This window comes from Cotesia typhae, unplaced genomic scaffold, assembly GCF_013202065.1.
Source record: "Cotesia typhae breed Kobodo isofemale line unplaced genomic scaffold, CoteBio_Ctyphae contig_119, whole genome shotgun sequence".
NCBI classification, from domain to species: domain Eukaryota; kingdom Metazoa; phylum Arthropoda; class Insecta; order Hymenoptera; family Braconidae; genus Cotesia; species Cotesia typhae.
In genome coordinates this window covers 2,691,837-2,715,642 of record NW_027423712.1, presented here as the reverse complement: position 1 = coordinate 2,715,642, position 23,806 = coordinate 2,691,837, and the positions used below count along the sequence as shown (strand labels likewise).

Genomic DNA, 23,806 nt, shown 5'->3' with positions numbered 1-23,806 from the left:
CGATATATATATATATATATATATATATATATATATATATATATATATATATATATATATATATTTATGCAAATGTTATTGCTTCTCAAATTTTTCTCGAATCGCTTTTCCATAATCTTGAAGGGGTTGATATATTGCGCCTTAGAAATTAAAAAGACATGAAAAATAACTAAATTATATTGATCTTGTCAAAATTGAATATAAAATTGGATTTTTAATTCTTGATACTATTTCTCATGTTTGAAATTCACGGGAAATGTATTCTGATTATTATTTTTCTCTCTCTATTCGCATTAGACAGCAAACCAGTGAGCTGTACGAATGCATATATTTTCCACTCTGCAATCATGACTCTTATTATTAAAATTATCAAGATTTCCATAATTAAAAATAAAACAATAAACGTTTCGACTACAATTCCCTCGAGAATAATTTATATCAAAAATATATATTGAAATATAATGTATGTATTAAAAATTAATGAATAGAGCAGAAAACAAGGTAAAATAAGGAGAAAAAAAAATTTTTTTTTTTCAATAGTATTAACTTTTGATTAAAATTTAAATATTTTGATTTGTAATTGAAATATTAGAAATATACGTATAAAAATATAAAAAAACGTTATTTTAAACTATGTAATATTTTTACACATGTGTTTTTCATACATTTTTAATGTATTTCAATCATAGTGAAAATATATACGAAAGTTGGCTAAAGGTAATTATTAAAAGTATGTTTTTTATATTTTATTTATTTTTACTGTATTTTTTCAACATATATTTCTGTTATAAATTTTCTAATAATTTAATTTTTAGTAATGCATCAATTTTCATTAATTTTGTTCGTTTTGTCTTTTTAGTTAAATTTTTATCCGAAATCCTCCGTGAAAATCTGTAAAGCGATAATAATTGATAACCCTACAAGACACATTTCATCTTTTTCTTTTATAAATTTAGATACATGTAATTTTAAAAGCGTAGATATTAAAGTTAAATTTTTTTTTTAGTTTTATTATCATTATAATTTAAGTAAGCTACCGAAAATGCATCAAGGTTTATGGTGAAAGAAAAGTGATTCACAGCTTCGTAAAAATTTAAGACGGTACTAGCTTTCGTTTATGAAAAATGCTTCATTCTTTATCAGATATATAGGATATATATTGGTGATAAATTATTTCACCGTGGCATCGGCGATCTGTTTTTCTTTTTACATATATTTCCCATTCTTCATCTTCTTATTCTTCTTTATCATATTTTTATTTCTTTGCATATTCTCCCCTTTTATGACTTTTTATTCAATACACACGTCCATATAAATTTGAGTCCACGTTATTTATGCTTTAGATCTAGAACAGCAGCTGCCTAGGCTAGTTTATTTATTTATTTAAATATTCTTAACCTGCAACAGAAAATTTCATTACAATTAGTCTCATGAATTATTATTTTTTTTTTATTACTAATGAAGATAATTAAAAAAAAAAATTCAATTATTTTTTAAACCACAACAGAAACTTTAATTATTTCGACGTCACGGTGCAACTGATAACTAAAGTTATTGTTATAATTATTAATACGCTTTATGTTTACAATGAATTTAAATAAAAATTAAAATAGAGCGATTAAAAAAAAAATAAATTTTATAGTAACTCTATTTTTGTAAATATTTATTAATATAATATTTATATCAATTAATATCAAAGCACACCACACTTTTTTACAAAAAAAAAAAAATGAATTTTTTCTCTATCACTCTATTCATATTTTTTTTTGTTGAAAATCATTCAAAATAATATTCTATTTTTTAATAGACTTGCCAATTAAGCTTTTGAAGCTCTAATTGATTTTATTAATCAATTACATGTCAAAAAGTCGAGCATTGTGTTTACATTTATATGTCCAGCAGGTATGAATTGTTCAGAGGAGCGTTATTTACGGGGATAATATTGGGATAATGGTTTTGCGAGGGGTGTATTATTCACACCGCGAATCCCCGTGGACGTAAAAGGACTCTGATCAGTACACGTCGAATGCGTGATCCACTGGACAGGATGGAATAGGATGAGGAGTAACGAGTGGAAACAGTGCGGTATTCGGTTTCTCATTGGAGCTTAGTTGGCAATGCTCGCTGTTTGTTATCGTACTCGTTCATTGTTTAGTGTGTGAATAGGCAAAGGTTAGTATGTTATGCGACAACGTTCTATACTACACTCTACTAAAGAGAGGCAGCTCGCGGTGGTGATTCGGGGTTGCTGAAAATTTAACTGAAAATTTGTTGTGTTACGTGCGGTACGGTAACCATACAATACTATACTGTATGATATATCGGTAGAATAAACGAGTGGGTGCTACGTGAAAACAGAATTCAAATAAATATGCGTCGGCGCGTCATAAAAATACGGAAATACTGTCAGTGGTTTTACGAACGCGCTGTAATAGATATTTAAATTTCGCGGTTTGTAAAATAACCGGGTGTATTTCGTTTTGTTAAGGTTGCTTTCATTATTTTATATATATTTATAATTCATATCGTATTTTAATTTTAATTTAACCGATATGGATTGAGCAAATAGCTACAATGAAAAAAAAAAAAAAATAACTTGATTCAAGAGAAAAGTTCTTGAACCAAGAAATAATTTTCAAGTTTCATAGTCTTGAATCAAGACGAAAAATTCTTGAATTAAGTAAAATGTACTTGAACAAAAAAAAATTTATTTTCTTATTCAAATCAAAAAGATGAAATTCTTCAAAATTATTTACTTTATTCAAATACATTTTTTTGTGTGTACTGAGTTATAAATAATCGTATAATAATTGGAGTCGGGATTTTTGTTTTAATTTCAAAATAATAATTAATAATTAAGGGTGTCAAATTTTTAATATTACGGCGGAACTATTGGTCACATGAAAAATTTTTTTAAATAAAAGTTATTCAAATTGAATAAAAAAAAAAAAATGTCTCTTATGATTTTTTCTAAAGACTAATAATGTTTATGAATAATTTAGCTATGTGAATCCATTAATAGGAATTCTGATCGGTATATGTGCTATTCGAAATGCGGCTCAACTTTACCCGCATTCCTGAAGAGTATCTTTTTTCAATTCACCTCTGCTGTTTGATCGAGAGTATGCTCGGAAAATTGGCACTCACTGGTATTAATGACCTGTGTGTTTGTTCAATCAATATTGATTTGGCAGGTTTAATTAGTTGACGGATAATGGTATGGAGAATTGAATTCGTTTAATAAAGATATCAAAATTACCAGATCTGTTTCTTTGGAGGAATGATAATCTGCATAAAGTCATTAAGGAGAATCTAGCAGCAACAATAGTACAACAGAGGGAAAAAGTATGTAAATTAGAATTATATTTAAAGTTGAAAAATTTTTTCAAATTACGAAAGTTTAAATAACAATTATTATCTTAGGGGTCAAATAAGGGGTCAAAGTTTCAGGAGTTATTTTTCAAAAAATTGTCAAATTTATAGTTTTATAAGTGTAATTTTTACATTATAAAAAATATTAATTTAGCATGTGAAAAAATTGTTTCTTATATCAATTTGTTTCTGAAAATTTCAAGGAAAGTAACAGAAGTGTTTTATAAAATAATTAGCTTTAAATATGGACATTTTTTAATTTATTTTATTCGGAAAGTGCAGATAAATAATTTAAAAAAATATTATAAAGTTACATGCTCAACTTAATTGTTAAAACAAATATTAAATGTAAAATCCCGTGTTTTGTTTTTGAAATGAAATAATCCAATGTTATTCTTGGACACATTAAGCTTTGTAATCCTCTACGATGATTATATATGAAAGTAATATCCAGCGAGGAGCAAAACCCTCAGTTAATCATTAATCATTATCATTATTATTATTATTATTATATATTTGTTGTAGATTTATAGGATTTATTTCCGTATGTTAATAAAAGCCCGTACAATCTATTTTGTGTAGGAGAAGTATGTAATGTATCATGCGCCTGTATGGTATTCTTCAAAGCTTTTCGCTATAAATTCAGTATCGCAAAATCGTAAAACAGCGTGCTGGGTGCACATGTTTATTTGACCAATTAAATACCTCGATCTGAATTGGTGCGTATATTAATTACTCCGATATTTGAAAGTCCCATTTGGCCAATTCGACGATGCAGTGTGTATATATGTGAGTGTGTGTATAATATCAGGATGTCATAATTTTGATACATCCGGTTTTGAAGGTGTGTCATGAATGAAATAGGAGAATGACGGCTCACGTTGTATACGACTGCTATTTCAATTACATGCTGCTATGCAGAATTCTCTCGGTATGTGTAATGTTGTATGTATATTTCAAATTTTACACACATCAATTGATAGAATGTTTGCAGGTGCGTAAGCGTATTATATATACGTAAAAGATAAAATAACACCGAGCCCGCAGAAATTTCTATCAACGTTTATTATTATAGTAGAGCAAGTCGGCCCAAAGATTCACAAGGATTGATAATTTTTCCATTTTCACGTAATCCAATTGAAACTTTTTATTCAACCCAGTATATAAAGCTATATGTTTCTTCATTGTAGCGTTAAAATTTTATGTCCATACATATACAGGAAGTAATATTTATTTTAGCTTTTCCACTGGGATAAATACAACCCGAAATAAAATTAATAAAAAATAAATAAACACGCAAAATAAACCAACCCAAATGACTTTTTATTATTTGTGGTTACTGATCAGTGCAATCGACGTTTGGTTAAAGAAAAAAACTTTGTGGTAAATTAAAAAATATCCAACAGGAGTATCAAATAAATTGGAAAATAAAGTTTTACCTATTCCCATTTACTTTAGTGCTAAATGTTTTTTTATTTATTTATTGAATCAGGGTTTATCAAATTTTTACATTTCAAATTTTCCTTTGAGAATAAAAAACGATAGTTAAAAAAACTAAAAAAATATGCTTTAATAGAAAGCTAAATTAAAAAGTAAAAAAATAATTTTTAAGTTTGATAATAAGAATAGAGTGATAAACAAAAAATTAATTTTATTGTAAAAAAGCATTGGGCATTTCTTATTTTTTCTATACTTCAAAAATTTGCATTAAAAAAAATTTTTGCGCCAAAAAAACTAATAAATTTCAACATATTGTTATTAGTCCATGAATTATTAAAGTCACTTTAAAGCAGAGCTTATTCATTTTTTTTTCTAATTTCAATGAGAATCTTTTTTTGAATACTAAAAAATTTTTTTTCATATAAATCATCCAAAGTTATAGATATGTAATATTTGAGCTTTGGTAAAAAAAAATTGTTTTTTATTTGATAAATAATGTATGAGTGGATAATTTGAGATGAATTTTAAAGCAGTGTAAACAAAAATCGGTTTGAACAAAAGCTGGAATAATTTAATTGATCTGTCATGTTGGCAATCAATCATATTTACATATTGATAGTTTTTTATTCATACCTCGGTAAATACTAAAATGAATATTTGCCCAGTGAAATATGTGTAGGAATGAGAGAGAGAATTTGCGTGCATTTTATATAAGTGAGTTGGACGAAAGCGAGGAAAAAAACAATAATTTTAATCAATGTATAGCGTTATTTAACCCGAATTGGGGCAACCGAATGACACCTATACGTGTCTATGTATCTATCAATATTCGGAGAGGATCCAAATAACGCGAAATGCGTGGGAGTACTCTCGTTTATTTCAGCGGCGCGTTCAAAAACCACAAATTTACTCATTTCTTTACATTATTATATTATATAGTATAATAAAGTAACAATATATTATTCAATCGGTATTATACGATGTCATAATATACATAGAGGTATTATCACCGAGATTACTGTTTATTGATTTGTAATATAATTTTATGGCTTACTCATACATAAATTTGCTGTGAAAATCATTTTGGATGAAATTCTTAGAGGATAATATCAATGAAAAATTTAATGTAAAAATTTTATTGACTGCCAATACCGAGAAAAAAAAACTTAGTATTAAAAATTTAATGTTTATTGGATGATAAGAGATAAAATCAAACTTTTTGATGTGAAAACTATCAAGGGATTGTCCAATTCACACAGACTCATCATTAGCATTCGCATGGATATTATCATTGATACATTAATCGCATAAACGCAGTTATAAATTTATAGGAAGTTTAGCAAATTAAATCAATTGTTTGCAAATTAATAGAGCGTTGGGATGAACAAATGATATTGATGATTTTGAAATTAAGATTTATTGTCTTGTTTACCTGTTAAAGACAAGGAAATGTATATAATTGGACAGATTCTTGAATTACTAAATTTGTTTTTAAAAATTATTTATTATCATTATTTATATTTTTAATTTATCGCATTCAGAAGCATGTTAGGCTGGTTCTGCAGGAGAATAAAACATTGGCTGTATCTCGAATTTTATTGCGGCATAAAGTGGTTGCTTTTATCTATAGCCTGGTTGAAGGTGAAATTGGCGAATAAGTTATAGTTAAGAAGAAGGAGATAAGACGACGAAAAATAAAATTACCAAGCTTCTGCACAAGCAAGAGAGTTCGATATTAAGCGTAAAAGCAACCAAAGGGAGTCAGTGTAAAAAGGATAAGTAAAATAAAAGGAGGTAAGTAACGTAGAAAAGAGTAAAGAGAAAATGGTCGGAAAGCTCCTACCCAGCTAACAGCTAACAGCCTCGCTACTACAACTACTACGACAACTCGTTTCCAACGACGGTATTCCACTTGATTTCCCACGTCGTGAATCAGCCGTTGGAGGCTCGGATAATGGCCGCGAATCACCTCCCTCAAGCTTCATGAGTACGTTGCGTGTTTTACGGCAACCAAATCATTTTTAATATAATAAAAAAATAAAAAAAGAGACATTATAATTTTTACTAAAAGATCATTCATGTGAGGATAAAAGGATCTAGGCTAATCTTAACTTGATCCATATTCTCATGCGCCAAACAATTTATCACGGATTTCATTTTATTAAAATTTTATTTTATCGAGACTCTTCAATAAAATTATTTATGCTTCTTAGAATGGATTTGTGCGGTTATGAAATTTTAAGTCGGCTTTATATATATTTGAATAAGTCGGCAAAAAATTATTTTCAGTCTTGAAGTACAAATTGTAAATTGGAGATAATAGTAAAATGTTTTCCAATATCTTCTTGAGGCGCTTTACTAATTTTTGGACCGATAATAAATAAAAATTTTTTATTAAATTAAAAAAAAGTTAGCAGTTCTTTGAAAATAAATCAGTGATATAATTTTCTAAAGAAAAAAAGCTCTAGATATTTAAAAATTTTCAAAAAATAAAAAAAAAGACAATTATTTTGAACGGCAGATAATTTTTTATTATTTTGACTGTCTTAAATTTCTATAAAACTTTTTTTTTTATCAAATTGAGAATAGCTTTTCCCGACATCTGTCAAAAAAATCTCAAACTTCACAAATACTTCTAATTTTTTACAATCAGCACATTTTTTTAAAAATCGTTGAGATCATTACAAACTTTGATTTATATTAAAAAAGTTATTTCAGAATAATATCCCAAGATTTATTTTTTTTAGTTTTCGAAGCCAAATAAAAAAGTAAAAAAAATGATCGAGACTGGACAAATAATAGCTTAAATCAAAAATAATTGTGTGATATTTAAGATAAATTTGGATAAATAAGCAAAGCTAACAAAAGCGTTTTAAAAACGTAAAGTTCCACGAACGGCCGGCAACATCTACCACTTTTTTGAATTTTTAAGTTGTCTTAAACAAATTATGCTAACAAAGTATCTTAGACCGATGATAAAATGCACACCCAAATGAATTTATTTGTATCCAACTCCTTAAACTCCCTCTCTCTTCGCAATAAATTGTATCTATCGTTCTCTTTCATTCACAAAAAATGTTCTCTTTCCTTTCTTTCAACCCTTGGTCTACATTGTCATGCCCATCCGTCATTCAATGTACACCTACCCAATCGCCCCTGGCAATATATATATTTTAGTAGATTATAGGATAAAATATTAGAGGATAAAAATTTGTAAATGTGTCAAGAGGTTTCGCGTATATAAATTGAGTGTTCAATGGGAATAGCACGTTTTGTACGTGCAATCCTGTTGATTTTCGGAGAATGAAAGATGACCGCGAAACCAGGAATGTCGAGAGACTCGTACAGATATCAAAGTGTTGGTATATATACATATATCTACATATATCGGTGTGAATATAAATCCATGTGACGGTGTTGGTGTGAGTGAGTCACGACTAGACGCGGACGTTGTGATCTATGACGGTTGATAATGAAAGCTGCACTGGCAGCAGCGACGACGCTGATGCTTGTACTGGTACTCGTACTCCTGTACTCCTGTACTGCATCACATCGCGTCTGACGGAATGATATGGCCAAACTACTGCTAACTGCTGGTGCTGCTGCCACCTCTGTCCTTGTTCCTCCCGCATGTTACATGTAAACTATCGCTTCCGCGGTGATTGTTGTCATATGCTACTAGCTACTACACCACTACCTTGTCTGTATTTATAAATATATATATATATATATATATATATATATATATATATATATATATATATATATATATATATATATATATACATTTATAAATATGCGTGTAAAGTATCTGGTACATGAGTATGTGCAGTAACGACAAAACGGTGTAGCAGGGTGTAACATGAAATTATCTTTGCAATGGAGATTCGGGGAACGGGATCCCGCTGATAAGCTTCCAACGATTGTCGTTCATTTTACCGGATAGGCGGTTGCTACCTGCTATTTTGTATTTACGCTATGTACGGCTTGTCCGAAACGCTTGTCGGTTTAGATAGCACTCTGTTTTGTGGGATATGTTCACGTGGAAATTATGGGACTTAGCCACCAAGTATGGGCGAGAGTTTGGGATCTTTTTTTTTTTTTTTTTTTTTTTTTTTTATTTGCACGATCGTATTTTTGCTCTTTACTGTCCCTAATCTGTAACTATAAAATTTTTTAATAGTTATAAGGTATAAGTAACTCTATTACAAGACTTCACTTTCATCAGAAAATTTTTTACACAGTTATAAAGTCTACACTGTAAAAAATCAGAAGTGAAGAAAAATTTTTTTAGAGAAATGTTATGAAATAATTCGCAGAATTTTGAATTCAAAGAGATCGTCGTACATAATCAGCTATTTTTTTAAGCTACTCTGAATTTTTGTCAAGAAGTTTTTAGCGTAATATTTAAACTAGAGTAATTTTTTTTTTTTATAAACGCTACACTGATGAAAAATTTACTTAACACAAGAAAATAATTTTTAAGAGTATAATTATTTTGAATCAAGGTGAAAATTTTTGTAAAAGTAAAATGTATTTTTTTCCATTAAAAAAATTTGTTTGAAATTACTTTCTGTTTATTTAAAAAAATTTTTTTATCTGTGCAATCTTTCGTTTCTATAAAAATTTTTTTTCACACAACGTAATAATTTTTTAATGATGATGAATTTTTTTATCGCTACTTTTTATCACAAAAAGACTATTAAATACAACTAAAACACTTTATTTTAATTTACTAAGACTTTAAGTGCAAATTTAGCACATCAAGTTTCAATAGTAAGTAATAAACTGAATTAATGAATAATTAAAAAAAATTAAAACCATTAATACGAACATCGAAGTACTTTACCTTGAATTCACGGAGTTTTGCACTAAAATAGTTTTAGAAATTCAGCCATAAAGGATTAATGGAAAAGTTCTGAGGGATAAAAAGTTATTTGCATGTGATACATTTATATTATATATAGTATAGCGATCAAAAACTTATAACGGCTTGACGGTGAGTAACAAAAAAAGTTAGCGCATAAGATTTTTTTAAGTCGATGAGTACTAAATGACGGATTTTAAAAGTAATCGAAAAGTTAGATTAAAAGGAACATGAAATAAAGAGGCAATGTAGAGTAAAAATCTGCGGAAGTCTTTGACGCATTTAATACCCGGTAGTCAATGCCAACGATCTCATTAACGTTAAAGTTTTAATCTCAATTCCAACTGAAGAAATCGATTTTTACCAGACGATTATTATTTTTTTTATTTTCCTTTTTATGTCCGCGACTGTTTTATGGTCAATAAAAATTTAGCGGGACAACTTTCTTACCGATTTAATTTAAAATATTTTACGGATAAATAAAATCAAGCTGAGCAGTAAAATGAAACTTTTAATTAATAATGATAAAAATAATTTTAATGTACCTTAGTGTCATCTGAAGAACCCGGAGCTGATAGTCAAGTGGACCAGCCAGATATTGAAGACCGCTCGGGACACCCCGCTCCCGTGTACGGCTGCTGGAAGTTCACCTGGAACAATTTTTCGTTTCGATAAGTTTCTTCATCGGATCGTCCAATTCAATTTTATTATATTCATCTACATTTCAAGGGCCCAATAAACATAAAGGCTAAAATGAGACTATAAGTCTGAGAAGAATGGTACACTGATAGCAAAAATATAAAAAGGCAGATGATTACATCTGCAGATCCGTGAAAAGATAGTATCGCGTGGATATTCTAAAGCCATATCTCGACGCCCGGTCAATTTGGTAAATTGCGCGCGACGAGAAAAACATCCGCTCGGATGGTTACAATACCGGGAATATTTATTTGTCTGGTGGAAAGTTTCATCTCTATACTCATATTCATAGGACTTATTGTTCCATTCAATGGCATCTGTTATCTGTTATTATTATTAGAGTATCTATGGATTGAGAAAACGAGTCTCGGAAATTTATTATGTTAAATACTAACGATAATCGATGCTATGACGAGCTAGTTTTATAATTTAATGTAAAGTAATCACTATTGTAGGGAAAAATTAATTTATTATTTCTTTTATTTCTATTGTATCTCAGGGTTTTAATTAATCGAGAAGCTGATTTTGTTATTAGTTGTAATGTTGGCGTTAATAGAAGTTTTATCATTTTTCTTACTAAATTTTAAATCATCTGATTACACAGAAAAAAAAATTTCTTGAACCAAGAAAATTATAAGGAAGACTGAAGTTCTTTTGGAGCAAGAACTTTTATTGGCTGAAAAAAATTTAACTTCAATCAAGAAATTTTCAGTCTTCCTTAAGATTTTATAGATTTAAGAAAATTAACGCTTGACTCAAGACTTTTTTTCTTTCTGTGTAGGAATTTGTCTAGTTGCACTTAAAAATTTCTTTTATTTACGCGAAAAAACAGTGAATTAAAATATTTTTTTTTTAATTTAAAAATCTATTGAATATTTTTTATGTATAGAATATTTTTGTTTGGGTTAACCAAAATAATTACGGTGATAAAAAAAATTAACTTAATTCAAGCGCAAGAATTTTTAATAAAAAAAATGATTCTGAAGAATTAGATTATTTCGAATCAAGCAAAAAAATTCTTATTAATTTTTTTATTGGCATTTATAGTAACATTATGTAAAAAAAAAAAATTATCGAGCTTGTCTTGGAAATTATTTTGTATTAAAATTTTCTACTTTTTGCATCATACGTATAAAATGCAGTGTCAGATATATTTAGTTCGAAATCGTGCGCATTTATATAAAACGTGTAAAGAAAAGTGCGAATATATCGCTATTTGATATTTTCAAATAACACTGGCAGACGAACAATAAGCCGCAGCCATCGTTCTCGTCATTCTAGAAGTGAACAACAATGAAAAAATGTATCTTTATTACTCTACAATATTTTATAACCTTAACAATCAAATTATTTTTATCTCGATAAACTTTAGAGATAGAATACGCTATTCAAATATTTTTCGATAAAATTCCGGGATACACGTGTAATCCGAAATTTGCGTATCACCATTTTATATTTGTCCTATAATTCAATTCGATTAAATAAAAACAAAAATACCGAAATAACGTTTCACGGGAAATATTTTTCGCAGAAAGGATTCGAGTCCTAAAAAAGTATTCCAGCGAAGATTGTTGCGATGACTGTTTCAAAAATGAAAAGGAATATCAATGTGTTCAACGGGGCTTTAAATTTGTAAGTTCATTGTACAATTATTATTATTATTATTATTATTATTATTATTATTTGTTATTAATTGCTCAGGGGGGTTTTCCCCGGCGTCCGACTCTCCGAGGGCCCAGCCTGAGCGCCATCCATTACTGCTGCACCACTCCACACAACAAGGCGGTTAGTGAGTGCAGCAGGCCAAATTCATTTGCCTAAGTAGACGCAGAGATCCCAAAATGACAGCCTTTTGCATCCGCACTGCTAGAGACACGGCTGCTGAACTGCAAGCCGGTATCTTCGTAAGTGAAGACACAAAAGACTGTTTCATCCCTCCAAGGACGCCGACAACCAAAACGACGAGCTTGACACGGTAACCTGGGTACAGTTTGCCAATTTCAAACAGGAGATCCTGATATATCTGGTGTTTGTGCTCTTCTTTGGCCGAGATATTGTATTCGGCTGGGGCCAAAAACTCAATGACATAAATGTCACGAGTAGCCTTGTCAAAGAGCACAATATCAGGTTTGTTGTGGTCAATCCGCCGGGTTGTTGCGAATGGTATGTTCCAATAAATTTTGGAACTGTCATTCTCAACAACCTGCGGAATATCTCCTGGCAGATAAGGCAGCACTGGTGTCTCATCGATACCGCAGCTATATCTGAGATGATAATAGAGTACTCGCAGGGCAGCATTGTGACGCTGTATGTAGGCACCTCTTGCCAGCACAGGACATGCCGACAAAAGGTGCATCAGCGTCTCCGGATGTTGTTTACACGTCCGACAGGACGTGTCCGGAAGCTGCGCCTGGAGCACCTTGCTACGGTATTCGAGAGTGTTGATAACACCATCTTGGCAGGCAAATATAAACCCTTCGGTCTCGGACATCAGGCCAGCTGACTTCAAGAAGGAGAATGTCAGCTGGGTGGACAAGCCATGGTCACGGACGTGTTTGAAATACACGCTGTGCATGGACTTGTCCATGTGTTCACCGAGGAGTTTTTTCTCCTCGGCTATCCTGATAGCCGATAATATTATTATTATTATTATTATTTGTTATTAATTGCTCAGGGGGGTTTTCCCCGGAGTCCGACTCTCCGAGAGCCCAGCCTGAGCGCCATCCATTACTGCTGCACCACTCCACACAACAAGGCGGTTAGTGAGTGCAGCAGGCCAAATTCATTTGCCTAAGTAGACGCAGGGATCCCAAAATGACAGCCTTTTGCATCCGCACTGCTAGAGACACGGCTGCTGAACTGCAAGCCGGTATCTTCGTAAGTGAAGACACAAAAGACTGTTTCATCCCTCCAAGGACGCCGACAACCAAAACGACGAGCTTGACACGGTAACCTGGGTACAGTTTGCCAATTTCAAACAGGAGATCCTGATATATCTGGTGTTTGTGCTCTTCTTTGGCCGAGATATTGTATTCGGCTGGGGCCGAAAACTCAATGACATAAATGTCACGAGTAGCCTTGTCAAAGAGCACAATATCAGGTTTGTTGTGGTCAATCCGCCGGGTTGTTGCGAATGGTATGTTCCAATAAATTTTGGAACTGTCATTCTCAACAACCTGCGGAATATCTCCTGGCAGATAAGGCAGCACTGGTGTCTCATCGATACCGCAGCTATATCTGAGATGATAATAGAGTACTCGCAAGGCAGCATTGTGACGCTGTATGTAGGCACCTCTTGCCAGCACAGGACATGCCGACAAAAGGGGCATCAGCGTCTCCGGATGTTGTTTACACGTCCGACAGGACGTGTCCGGAAGCTGCGCCTGGAGCACCTTGCTACGGTATTCGAGAGTGTTGATAACACCATCTTGGCAGGCAAATATAAACCCTTCGGTCTCGGACATCAGGCCAGCTGACTTCAAGAAGGAGAATGTCAGCTGGGTGGACAAGCCATGGTCACGGACGTGTTTGAAATACACGCTGTGCATGGACTTGTCCATGTGTTCACCGAGGAGTTTTTTTCCTCGGCTATCCTGACGACGCTCTTGAACTCCTTTTTCGGGAGTTCAATGAGAGCGTTTATTTCTCCGAGACCTAAGGTATTTGCCGCGTAGATTGCTGCCTTATACAAGAACGACCCCTTCCGCGCATTTTCATGACTATGAACAAATTGCATCAGGAAGTCGTCCTCGTCTGCTGTGAAATTGGCAACCTCGTATGTTAAACCCAGAACCAAACGATCGTGAAGCCGCTCCAAGCTCTGCAATCCTCTCCCTCCGATGTTCCGGGAGAGGTACATCCTGGTGACTGATGAGTTAGGGTGCATGCTCTGATTCATATTGATGACTTTACGGGTTTTGATGTCGAGATCTTTCAACTCATTTCGAGGCCATTTCAGGATCCCAAAAGAGTAAAGTAGGACCGGGACAGCGAGCATGTTAGTAGCTAAGACTTTGTTCTTGCCGGAAAGTTCTGATGACCAGATCTTCCGGAGTCTCCTAACATACTCACTGCGAAGAGTTGTTCGGACTTCAGAGACGGCATGCATTTGCCGCTCTTCAATCCCTAGATATCTGTACAACTCTCCGGCGTCTAATTCTCTTAAGACGCTCCCATCCACTAATTCGACATCTCCACCCGTATCAGAGCACTTACCCTTCGCCAGGTGTACGACCGCACACTTGTCCAACCCAAAAGACATTCCGACATCTCGTGTGTACTCTGCTACGATGTTGATGGCCGTTTGTAGATGATCTTTGTTGGCACTGTATATCTTTAGATCATCCATAAACAGTTGGTGAGTGATCGAGTATACTCGATCACTCGGCAGCCCCGCAGAGTACCCACGAGTTTGTCGGAGGGCAACAGATATTGGCAGCAGTGAGATGCAAAACAACAGAGGGCTCAGAGAATCTCCCTGAAAGACGCCTCTCTTGTACTGAACAGTTCCGGTTACGTGCAATGCATTTCCACTTCCTATGTGAAAACGCGTTCGCCAGAGCTGCATCGTACGTTGTATGCATCCCACTGTTTGGCGATTGATTCCGAGGCATTTGAGCAGATAGAGAATCAACTCATGTGAAGTTGAGTCAAATGCCTTACGGTAGTCAATCCAGGCCATAGACAGGTTGCGTTGGTAGTAGATTGCGTCTTGAATGACGCATCTATCTACCAACAAGTTGATCTTGCAACCTGACACGCCCTGTTTACTGCCACGTTGTTCGTATTATTATTATTATTATTATTATTATTATTATTATTATTATTTTGCTATTAAATGCTCAGGGGGGTTATCCCCGGAGTCCGATTCTCCGAGGGCCCAGTCTGAGCTCCATCCGTTACTGCTGGACCACTCCGCACAACAAGGCGGTTAGTGATCACAGCAGGCCAAAGTCATTTTCCTTAAGAGACGGAGAGAACCAAGTAAAACAGCCTTCTGCATCCTAACTGCCAAGAACTCAGCTTTTGATGAGCAAGCTGGAACTTTGGCAAGTGAGGATACAAAAGACTGTTTCATCCCTCCTAGGACGCCAACAATCAGGACGACAAGCTTGACACGGTAACCTGGGTAAAGTTTGCCAATTTCAAACAGGAGATCCTGATATATTTGTCTTTTGTGCTCTTCTTTGGCTGAGATGTTGTATTCAGCCGGGGCCGAGAACTCAATGACATAAATGTCACGAGTGGCCTTGTCGAAGAGCACAATATCAGGTTTGTTGTGATCTATCCACCGGGTTGTTGCAAATGGCATGTTCCAATAAATTTTGCAACTGTCATTCTCAACAACCTGGGGAATATCTCCTGGCAAATAAGGCAGTACTGGTGTCACGTCAATACCGTAACAATGATGAAGATAGTAGTACAGTACTCTCAGGGCAGCATTGTGACGCTGGATATATGCACCTCTCGCCAGCACTGGACATGCCGACAAAAGGTGCATAAGCGTCTCCGGATGTTGTCTACACCTCCTACAGGACGTGTCCGGAAGCTGCACCTGGAGCACCTTGCTACGGTACTCAAGAGTGTTAATGACACCATCTTGGCAGGCAAATATGAACCCTTCAGTCTCGGACATCAGGCCAGCTGACTTTAAGAAGGAAAACGTCAGCTGGGTGGACAAGCCATGATCACGCACGTGTTTAAAGAACACGCTGTGCATGGACTTGTCCATCAGTTCGCCAAGGAGTAGTTTTTCCTCGGCGTTCCTGATGACGCTCTTAAATTCCTCCTTTCGGAGTTCCATAAAAGCGTTTATTTCTCCAAGACCAAGGGTTCTTGCCGCATATATTGCTGCCTTATACAAGAATGACCCCTTATGCGCATTTTCATGTTTATGTACAATTTGCATAAGAAAGTCATCCTCGTCTGCAGTGAAATTGACAACTTCGTGTGTTAAACCCAGGACCAAACGGTCGTGAAGCCGCTCCAAACTTTGCAAACCTCTCCTACCGATGGACCGGGAGAGGTATAATCTGGCGACTGATGAATTGGGGTGCATGCTCCGATTCATATTAATGATCTTACGGGTTTTGATGTCGAGATCTCGTAAATCCTTTCGGGCCCATTTCAGGACACCGAAAGAGTATAGTAAGACTGGAACAGCGAGCATGTTAGTTGCTGAGACTTTGTTTTTGCCGGAAAGTTCGGAGGACCAAAATTTCCGGAGTCTCCTAACATACTCGCTCTGGAGAGTTGTTCGGACTTCAGAGACCGCATGCGTGCGGTGCTCTTCCATTCCTAGATATCTATACAACTCCCCGGCGTCTAATTGTCTTAAGACACTCCCATCTACTAACTCGACATCATCACCAGTATCAGAGCACTTACCCCTCGCCAGATGTACGACCGCACACTTGTCCAACCCAAAAGACATTCCGACATCTCGTGTGTACTCTGCTACGATGTTGAGGGCTACTTGTAGATGATCTTCATCAACACTATATAGCTTCAGATCATCCATGTAAAGCAGATGGGTGATCGAATATTTTCGATCACCCGGAGGCCCCACAGAGTACCCACGAGTTTTACCCACGAGAGCAACAGATATAGGCAGCAGTGAAATGCAAAACAGCAGAGGGCTCAAGGAATCGCCTTGGAAGACCCCTCGTTTGTACTCTACAACTCCGGTTACGTGCAATGCGTTTCCACTTCCAATGTGAAAACGCGTTCGCCAGAGCTGCATTGTACGCCGAATGCATTCCACTATTTCGGGATTGACTCCCAGGCATTTGAGTAGATATAAAATCAACTCATGAGGAGTTGAGTCAAATGCCTTACGATAGTCAATCCAAGCCATTGACAGGTTGCGTTGATAGTAGATCGCATCTTGTAAGACGCATCGATCCACTATCAGGTTCTCCTTGCAACCTGACAGGCCTCTTTTACTGCCACGTTGTTCATATATCTGTTGCCATACAGGCTCTATCTGCTGCAAGATACGGTTATTTAAAATTTTTGTAAAAATTTTATAAACCGCATTCAAGCAGGTGATAGGCCTGAAATTCTTAGGGTCAGACAAGTCACCTTTTTTAGGTATCAGTACGGTTCGCCCTTCTACAAGCCAGTCCGGAATCGGATCGTCAGCTCTAATATATGATGTAAATATGCGGGCCAGATGGAGGTGGGTAGAAGTAAACTTCTTCCACCAGAAGACATTAATGCCATCTGGTCCCGGGGCAGCCCAATTTTTGCTGCCATTTAGAGCTGAACGAACTTCATCCACACTGACTGCAGGGCTCTCTTCATCAGCATTCTGTCGACGGTGTTCCCGACAGAATACTTTGAAGTCGTGCAGAGCTGGAGTGTTGGTGTTCACGTTTGGTTGATCTCCATACAACTCAATCCAAAAAGATTCCACCCGCTCAGGTGTTGGATAATTCCCGGTAACATCGGTCTTTGGTGTCAGAAACCGTGAAGGGCTGGATCGAAACAACGAGTTGTCGACCAACCGCTTCAGCCTTTTCTCTAATGACTTTTTAGCAGCCACTAGAGCCCGCAATTTATTAAGAGACTCTTCCTTGATGACATGAAGAGTACTCTTGTTCAGTGTGTGATGACGCCACCGAAGTTCAGCAGCAATGCGCCGAATTCGGGGCGTGTATGGTCTTTGAGTTGTGTCGAACTCAATCACACACTGAATGCGGGAGACCTGTTTCCGGGACATGTCAATTTTATTATTATTATTATTATTATTATTATTATTATTATTATTATTATTCTACATTATATTCCTCTTATAGTCAACGTTTTTGTAAAATTGAAAGACATTTATGCTTTTTATTAGTGAATTACTTGAATAGGTGTTTTAAAGAGAAGCGAAAAAAATTTTTGCTTTATGTAATAGACTCTGAAATTCTAATTCGGCTAAATTTTAATTCTAATTCTAATGCATGTATTTTTAACGCATGTGTCTTGAATTTTTTTCCTTCCATAAAGACCAGTGAGTTAAATCATCTTAATTTATAAAATAAAAAGTAATTTTTTTGACTCTTCTAAAGAGATTATCTGACATTGGTTATCAGTTTAATCAACTACTAAATCAATTTGCGTTTAATATGGTACAAATAAATGATATTAGTTGACATAATGAAGAATGATACGAATTGACATGTATACATTTCGAGAAATAATTAAAAAACTATAATAAATTATATTTTTACTCTAATATATAGTCGGATATGGCCATGTATAAATAAATCAGGTCATATAAATATATATCATTTAAATTCAATTAAATATTCCAATTTATAGGATATACTTTCACACATTTATACATGTGGGTCGTCTAATAAAAGCGAATCGAATTAAAAATTAGGCATAATTATATCAGAAATAAATAATAGTTTTAAAAAACCAAAAAATACGCTTTCTATAGAAAACCAAACTAAAAAATAGAAAATAAATTTAAATTAAGAATAATGTTAAAATTGTGTAAATAAAAAAAAAAATTATTTCATTTTAAAAAAAGCTTGGGGTGCTTTTTAAGATATTATCGAAATGATAATCATTCTACTCATATCTGTCAATAAAATATTTATAACTATTGACACCATGCACCTTACACTTTTTTTTAAAATGAAATAATTTTTTTTTTATTCACACTATTATTAATTTATGCTTATTGAAATTTTTAACACTATTCTTAATTTAAATTTATTTTCTATTTTTTAGTTTGGTTTTCTATAAAAAGCGTGTTTTTTAGTTTTTTAAAACTATTATTTATTTTTTACTTTTTAGTTTGGTATATTTATAAAAGCGTAATTTTTTTAGTTTTTTTAAACTATTATTTGTTTTGTTGAATTAAAAATTCTCTATGGTGTTCGAAAATTTGTTACTATTGGATAAGTCGACTAAAGATCATGGTTGGAAATTAAAATTCCTGCCTTATCGACTATAGAGAAAAATTATATAAATTAACAAAAATCTTATTTTGCAAATTGAAAAATGGAACAATTTTATCAAATTAGTGTAGTCGGTTACAAACATACAAACATACAGGTGAAGCTAATAAAAAGCGTGTAAAAATAAAAATAAAAAATAATAAAAAGCATGTAATAAAAATTATAAATTCCAATTCACTGATATATTTTTTAAAATTTATACGCAGATAAGATAAAATTTAATAAAATATCAATAGCATACCACGCAAGAAATATTTCGAACAAGGTATTAGAAAGGAACTGAGACAAGTAAAACTTCTATGCTTTCAGGGTAAATGAAACATTCCAGAGTACGGGACTCTCGGAACCGGTGTACTGTTAGCTACGTGAGATCGAGTGGAATTCGTCAATCTGGCACGATCACCTCATCAATACCATTCTAGCAGATCTCATTCCTCGCTTGTACGTTAACACCAAAAAAATCAGAGGCTCTTACAGTCCGGGTGGTTATCCTGCTCGATCGCCAGCCCACATATGCCATTCCACGGGCTGCTATATATAATCAGGATCTTATATCTTATACCTTATACGTGGCGCCCGTATAGTATCTTATTTCTTTTGGTCTTTTTTTTTTTTTTTAAACCTCGACATTCGTTTCACGTTTCCGTCAGCATTCGAGCACACGGTTTCTCGAGGTTAGAGTTCCAGGCCAGCATGCCTTTTAAAGCATTTTTCAATGAAATACCACTAGCGAGCTTTTACACAGAACCTTTTTTCTACCTTGTCTGCTCTATAAACCTCCAAGCTGAACTGTACACCACCACCACGGTTAATTATTAGTATTTTACTAGTCACTGTATTTTCATCGCGCTTCAGCTTACTATAACCGATCGGAGGCAAAACGTGCCCGGTGTAAATTTCACGATCTTCACACTTCAACGGGCTGATTTATAGCCACTGCACGAGTTAAATTACAACATGTTCATTTATCCACATCACTTATTTTACAGCACGTTTATGTTTATGGAATAAAGTCGAGTAAATTAAGTGCTTGAAGAAAAATTACTTTTAGTTGAGCTGTTCATGAAAATACTTAAGATTTTTCTAGTTAATTACTCTGAGTGTTTAGTGTTTAGTTATAAATCTTAAGTTATTTTTTTGGCATTTATAAACGTTAGTTTATTTTATTAATGGATAGTTGAGAAATTTAATTTTGTAGGAAATTTTAACGGTAATAATAATAATATATTAAATGTTTGGTAAACCCAAATGTGCATGCCTTAAGCGCTCATGTTATTGTTATGCAAATTTATCAAAGTAGTTTAATTATAATAAAAAAAATATGTGTGCGCACCAGAGTACACAGGTAAGAAGTGAAACTTCTTTATGAAATATTATTTTTTTACTATTTACAACTTCACAGAAATTGGTTTGATAAGGCTTAAGAAAAAAAAATTTTCTTGTATTAAATTGAAGCTATTTTAGTATTGTAGACATGCATATAAATAATATAAGTAATTCATTTTATTATTGCTCTTATTATAATTATTGTATTTCACAAATTCCGATCGCATCATTATTACCATTGTTGTCATTATTTAGACTGCCATTATTTAATCTAAAGATGAGTCAGTTTAAAAAAATTATATAACGAACTAAAATCTTCATATTTCATGTCATAACTTAGTAAAAATAATTTTAAGCGGATATTTAATAACTCACTTAATTACAAAAGTTATGACTAAATAATTGGAATTATCTATTCAAAGTAATGCAATTATATGATGACAGAATCTTGTAGACATGCAATGATTTTATAGAATTTAAAATGAATAAATAAATCATTAGAATCGAATAATTAAAAAAAGATGTACGTGTACATGTACTAATTGTGTCTTATTTTATTTTTAAATTATTATTTGATTTATTTCATTAATTGTTTTTAGAATTAATAATGTTTACTAGATTTATCCTTTACATCGCTATACTGAACTTTGATAAAAAAAAAAAAAAAAAAAAAAAAAAAAAACATGGCGCGTAACTGAAAATCGTGACAATTATTTTCCACATTGCTATAAATTTACGTTTAATCTCATACCTCGATAAAGAAGTTTCACTTCAAAAATAATAATAAAACAATTCAAAAGGTATCTTAGAGAATTTTTTTAGACTTCATTTTTTATGTTCGTTTGAATTTTCCGACCAATAGGATTAATTCTGCGGGTTAAACGCCATTATTAACAGTGACAGTTTATTGCAAATAACGGAAATGCTTGCGCACACGGTCTCTATAAAAATTTTATTTACCTACAAATATAACCTATACGTATGATAGAAATGACAAAATGATGATAGAAAATTCTTCTATATACAATTAAATAAATAATCATTGAGTCATGAATTTCGAATTACCTCCGGGTATTATACATACGAATCAAATAAACAAACAATCAGGTTAATTAATTGTATTGTTCGAGTCGTGGTGTCATTACCGTCATACTAATATAGAAAATCTTACTATTTTTTTTTAATTAATTTTTTGAATGAAATTTTTCATCAATCAATGCTCTAAATGTATGAAATTTGTTCATTACTGTTCTTTCCATGGTTCGATATACATTTTTTCACTTTTTAACCAGATTTAATTGATTTAAAAAGGAATTAAGTATTGAAATAAATGAGTTTTCATTTTTAAGCGATAGAAGAACATACCTACGCACTTCGCATTTGAGGCATGCAACAAGAAAATTGGAAATCGGCACAAAAAAATACTTACTCTGACTAAAAAAATTAAAATGTCTTTTTTTAACAGACAGATATTTTTCAACATGAAAATTTTAAGATGTGAATCATAGCGAGAAATTTTAAGATAAAAAATTTTAATTTAAAAAAAATAAGTTGGCAAAATAATGTCACTTTCAAGAAACCGAATTTTGTCACAATCAGTTGTGAACATTCTTTAGTTGTATCAACTATCCGCCTATGGAAAAATCTACCAACTGAAGTTCTAAATTCACAGAGCTTAGAAGTCTTCAAAAACAAAATGTTTGAGTATCTGCTAGAACTCGAGCTAAAGGATCATTGATTATCATTATTGTTTAAAATTCTCTTTCAAATTGTGCCGGTCACATCAAACTATATTCAAAAGATTAAATTGTTCCTTTAAAATTTTAAATATTCTAGTTAAATTTATCAAATAAATTGTTAAATTTTAATTATGTATAAAATTTAAATGCTCTCCAAAAATTGTTATACATCGTACGTGATACTATGTTACATGTTATATAAAACATTTATGTATACACTTTGCCATTCGGCATTTGCCTTGGCATATATTTCTAAATAAATAAATAAAATAAATAATATAATTCAATTTTGCCAACGTTAGAATTTGAATAAAATATTTTGTACATTATCAGAAAAAAATTCTAAATATTTGAAGAACTTATTCAAAAATTTTAACTAAATTCTTAGTTAACTGACTTCTTAGTTTGAAAATAAATTATTGACAAAACCATAAATTTTAAAATCATGTATGTAATTTTTTTTTTTAATATCTTTAATTAACAGATCATCATATTATTTGTAATTTCCATGGTAATGATCTTCCGACTTTATATCATTGAAGCCCCGAGCAGTAAATTTTATGGCAATATATTCATCCGATATATTCGTTAATTGGTTGAAGATAACGTTGTTTGAGGAACGCACTTTAATATCGGCCAATTAGTTACTACAGGTCTGCAGGACCCGGAACAGCATTCGTTATGACTTTTACACTGTAAATTTACAGATTATTTTTTATGTAAAATTGAAAATAACTAATTATAAAACTGTACATTATTATTTAATGTTTCTATCATTAAATCGAAACCATACGTACAAGATAAAAAAGTTGAAAACATTTTTTCGTTGTTTTTTCTACCGACGCCCCTTCAAAAATACGTTTTATGGTAACTGTAGTATTATCAATTTCTGGAAAACTAGAGCAGTATTAGGCATCCCAATTTTATTTGGAATACAAAAATTTGAACAACATCGACGGTTACTTGAACACTGTAAATAATTATTTCAAATTATCATCATTGAACTCTGAATTAAGTGCAAAAATGCATTAAAAAATTATTCGAATAATTATCAAAAATATTGATTAATTTTATTTTTAATTGAATTTATTTTTATTGAATTTATAGACATACTCACATAATGAGAATCTGGTAAACACGAAGGTTCAATAATTGATCCCAATATTCCAGTCAATACAAACATTTGAATGCAAATCAACGTTAGTTTATTCATCTTATTATTTATAATTTTAAATTATTATAAAATTAAAAATTATTAGTGAACGTGAGTATTCTTAACGATACCGTAATTATTTAACATTATCTTTAAAAAATTTCTTTGTTTTAATAATCAGCTACTAACGACTATAATTAAAAAATATTTCAGTGGAATAACTGATAACGAGTTCAGTAATGGTCGTTAT

At 32.6% G+C, this 23,806-nt stretch overlaps 1 protein-coding gene across 1 annotated transcript in view; it reads right to left on the bottom strand.

Moving 5' to 3' along the window:
* Positions 1 to 730: 730 nt before the first annotated feature.
* The window catches only part of LOC141530006 (uncharacterized), a 167,378-nt gene continuing 144,302 nt past the window's right edge, over positions 731 to 23,806 (bottom strand). Inside the window, exons 9-10 of the mRNA XM_074246839.1 lie at positions 10,225 to 10,329; positions 731 to 1,398 (exon numbers count right to left, since the gene is read on the bottom strand). Of these exons, the coding sequence (XP_074102940.1) occupies positions 10,232 to 10,329 (98 nt within the window). The 3' untranslated portion in view covers positions 731 to 1,398; positions 10,225 to 10,231. The remainder of the gene's footprint in view (positions 1,399 to 10,224; positions 10,330 to 23,806) is intronic.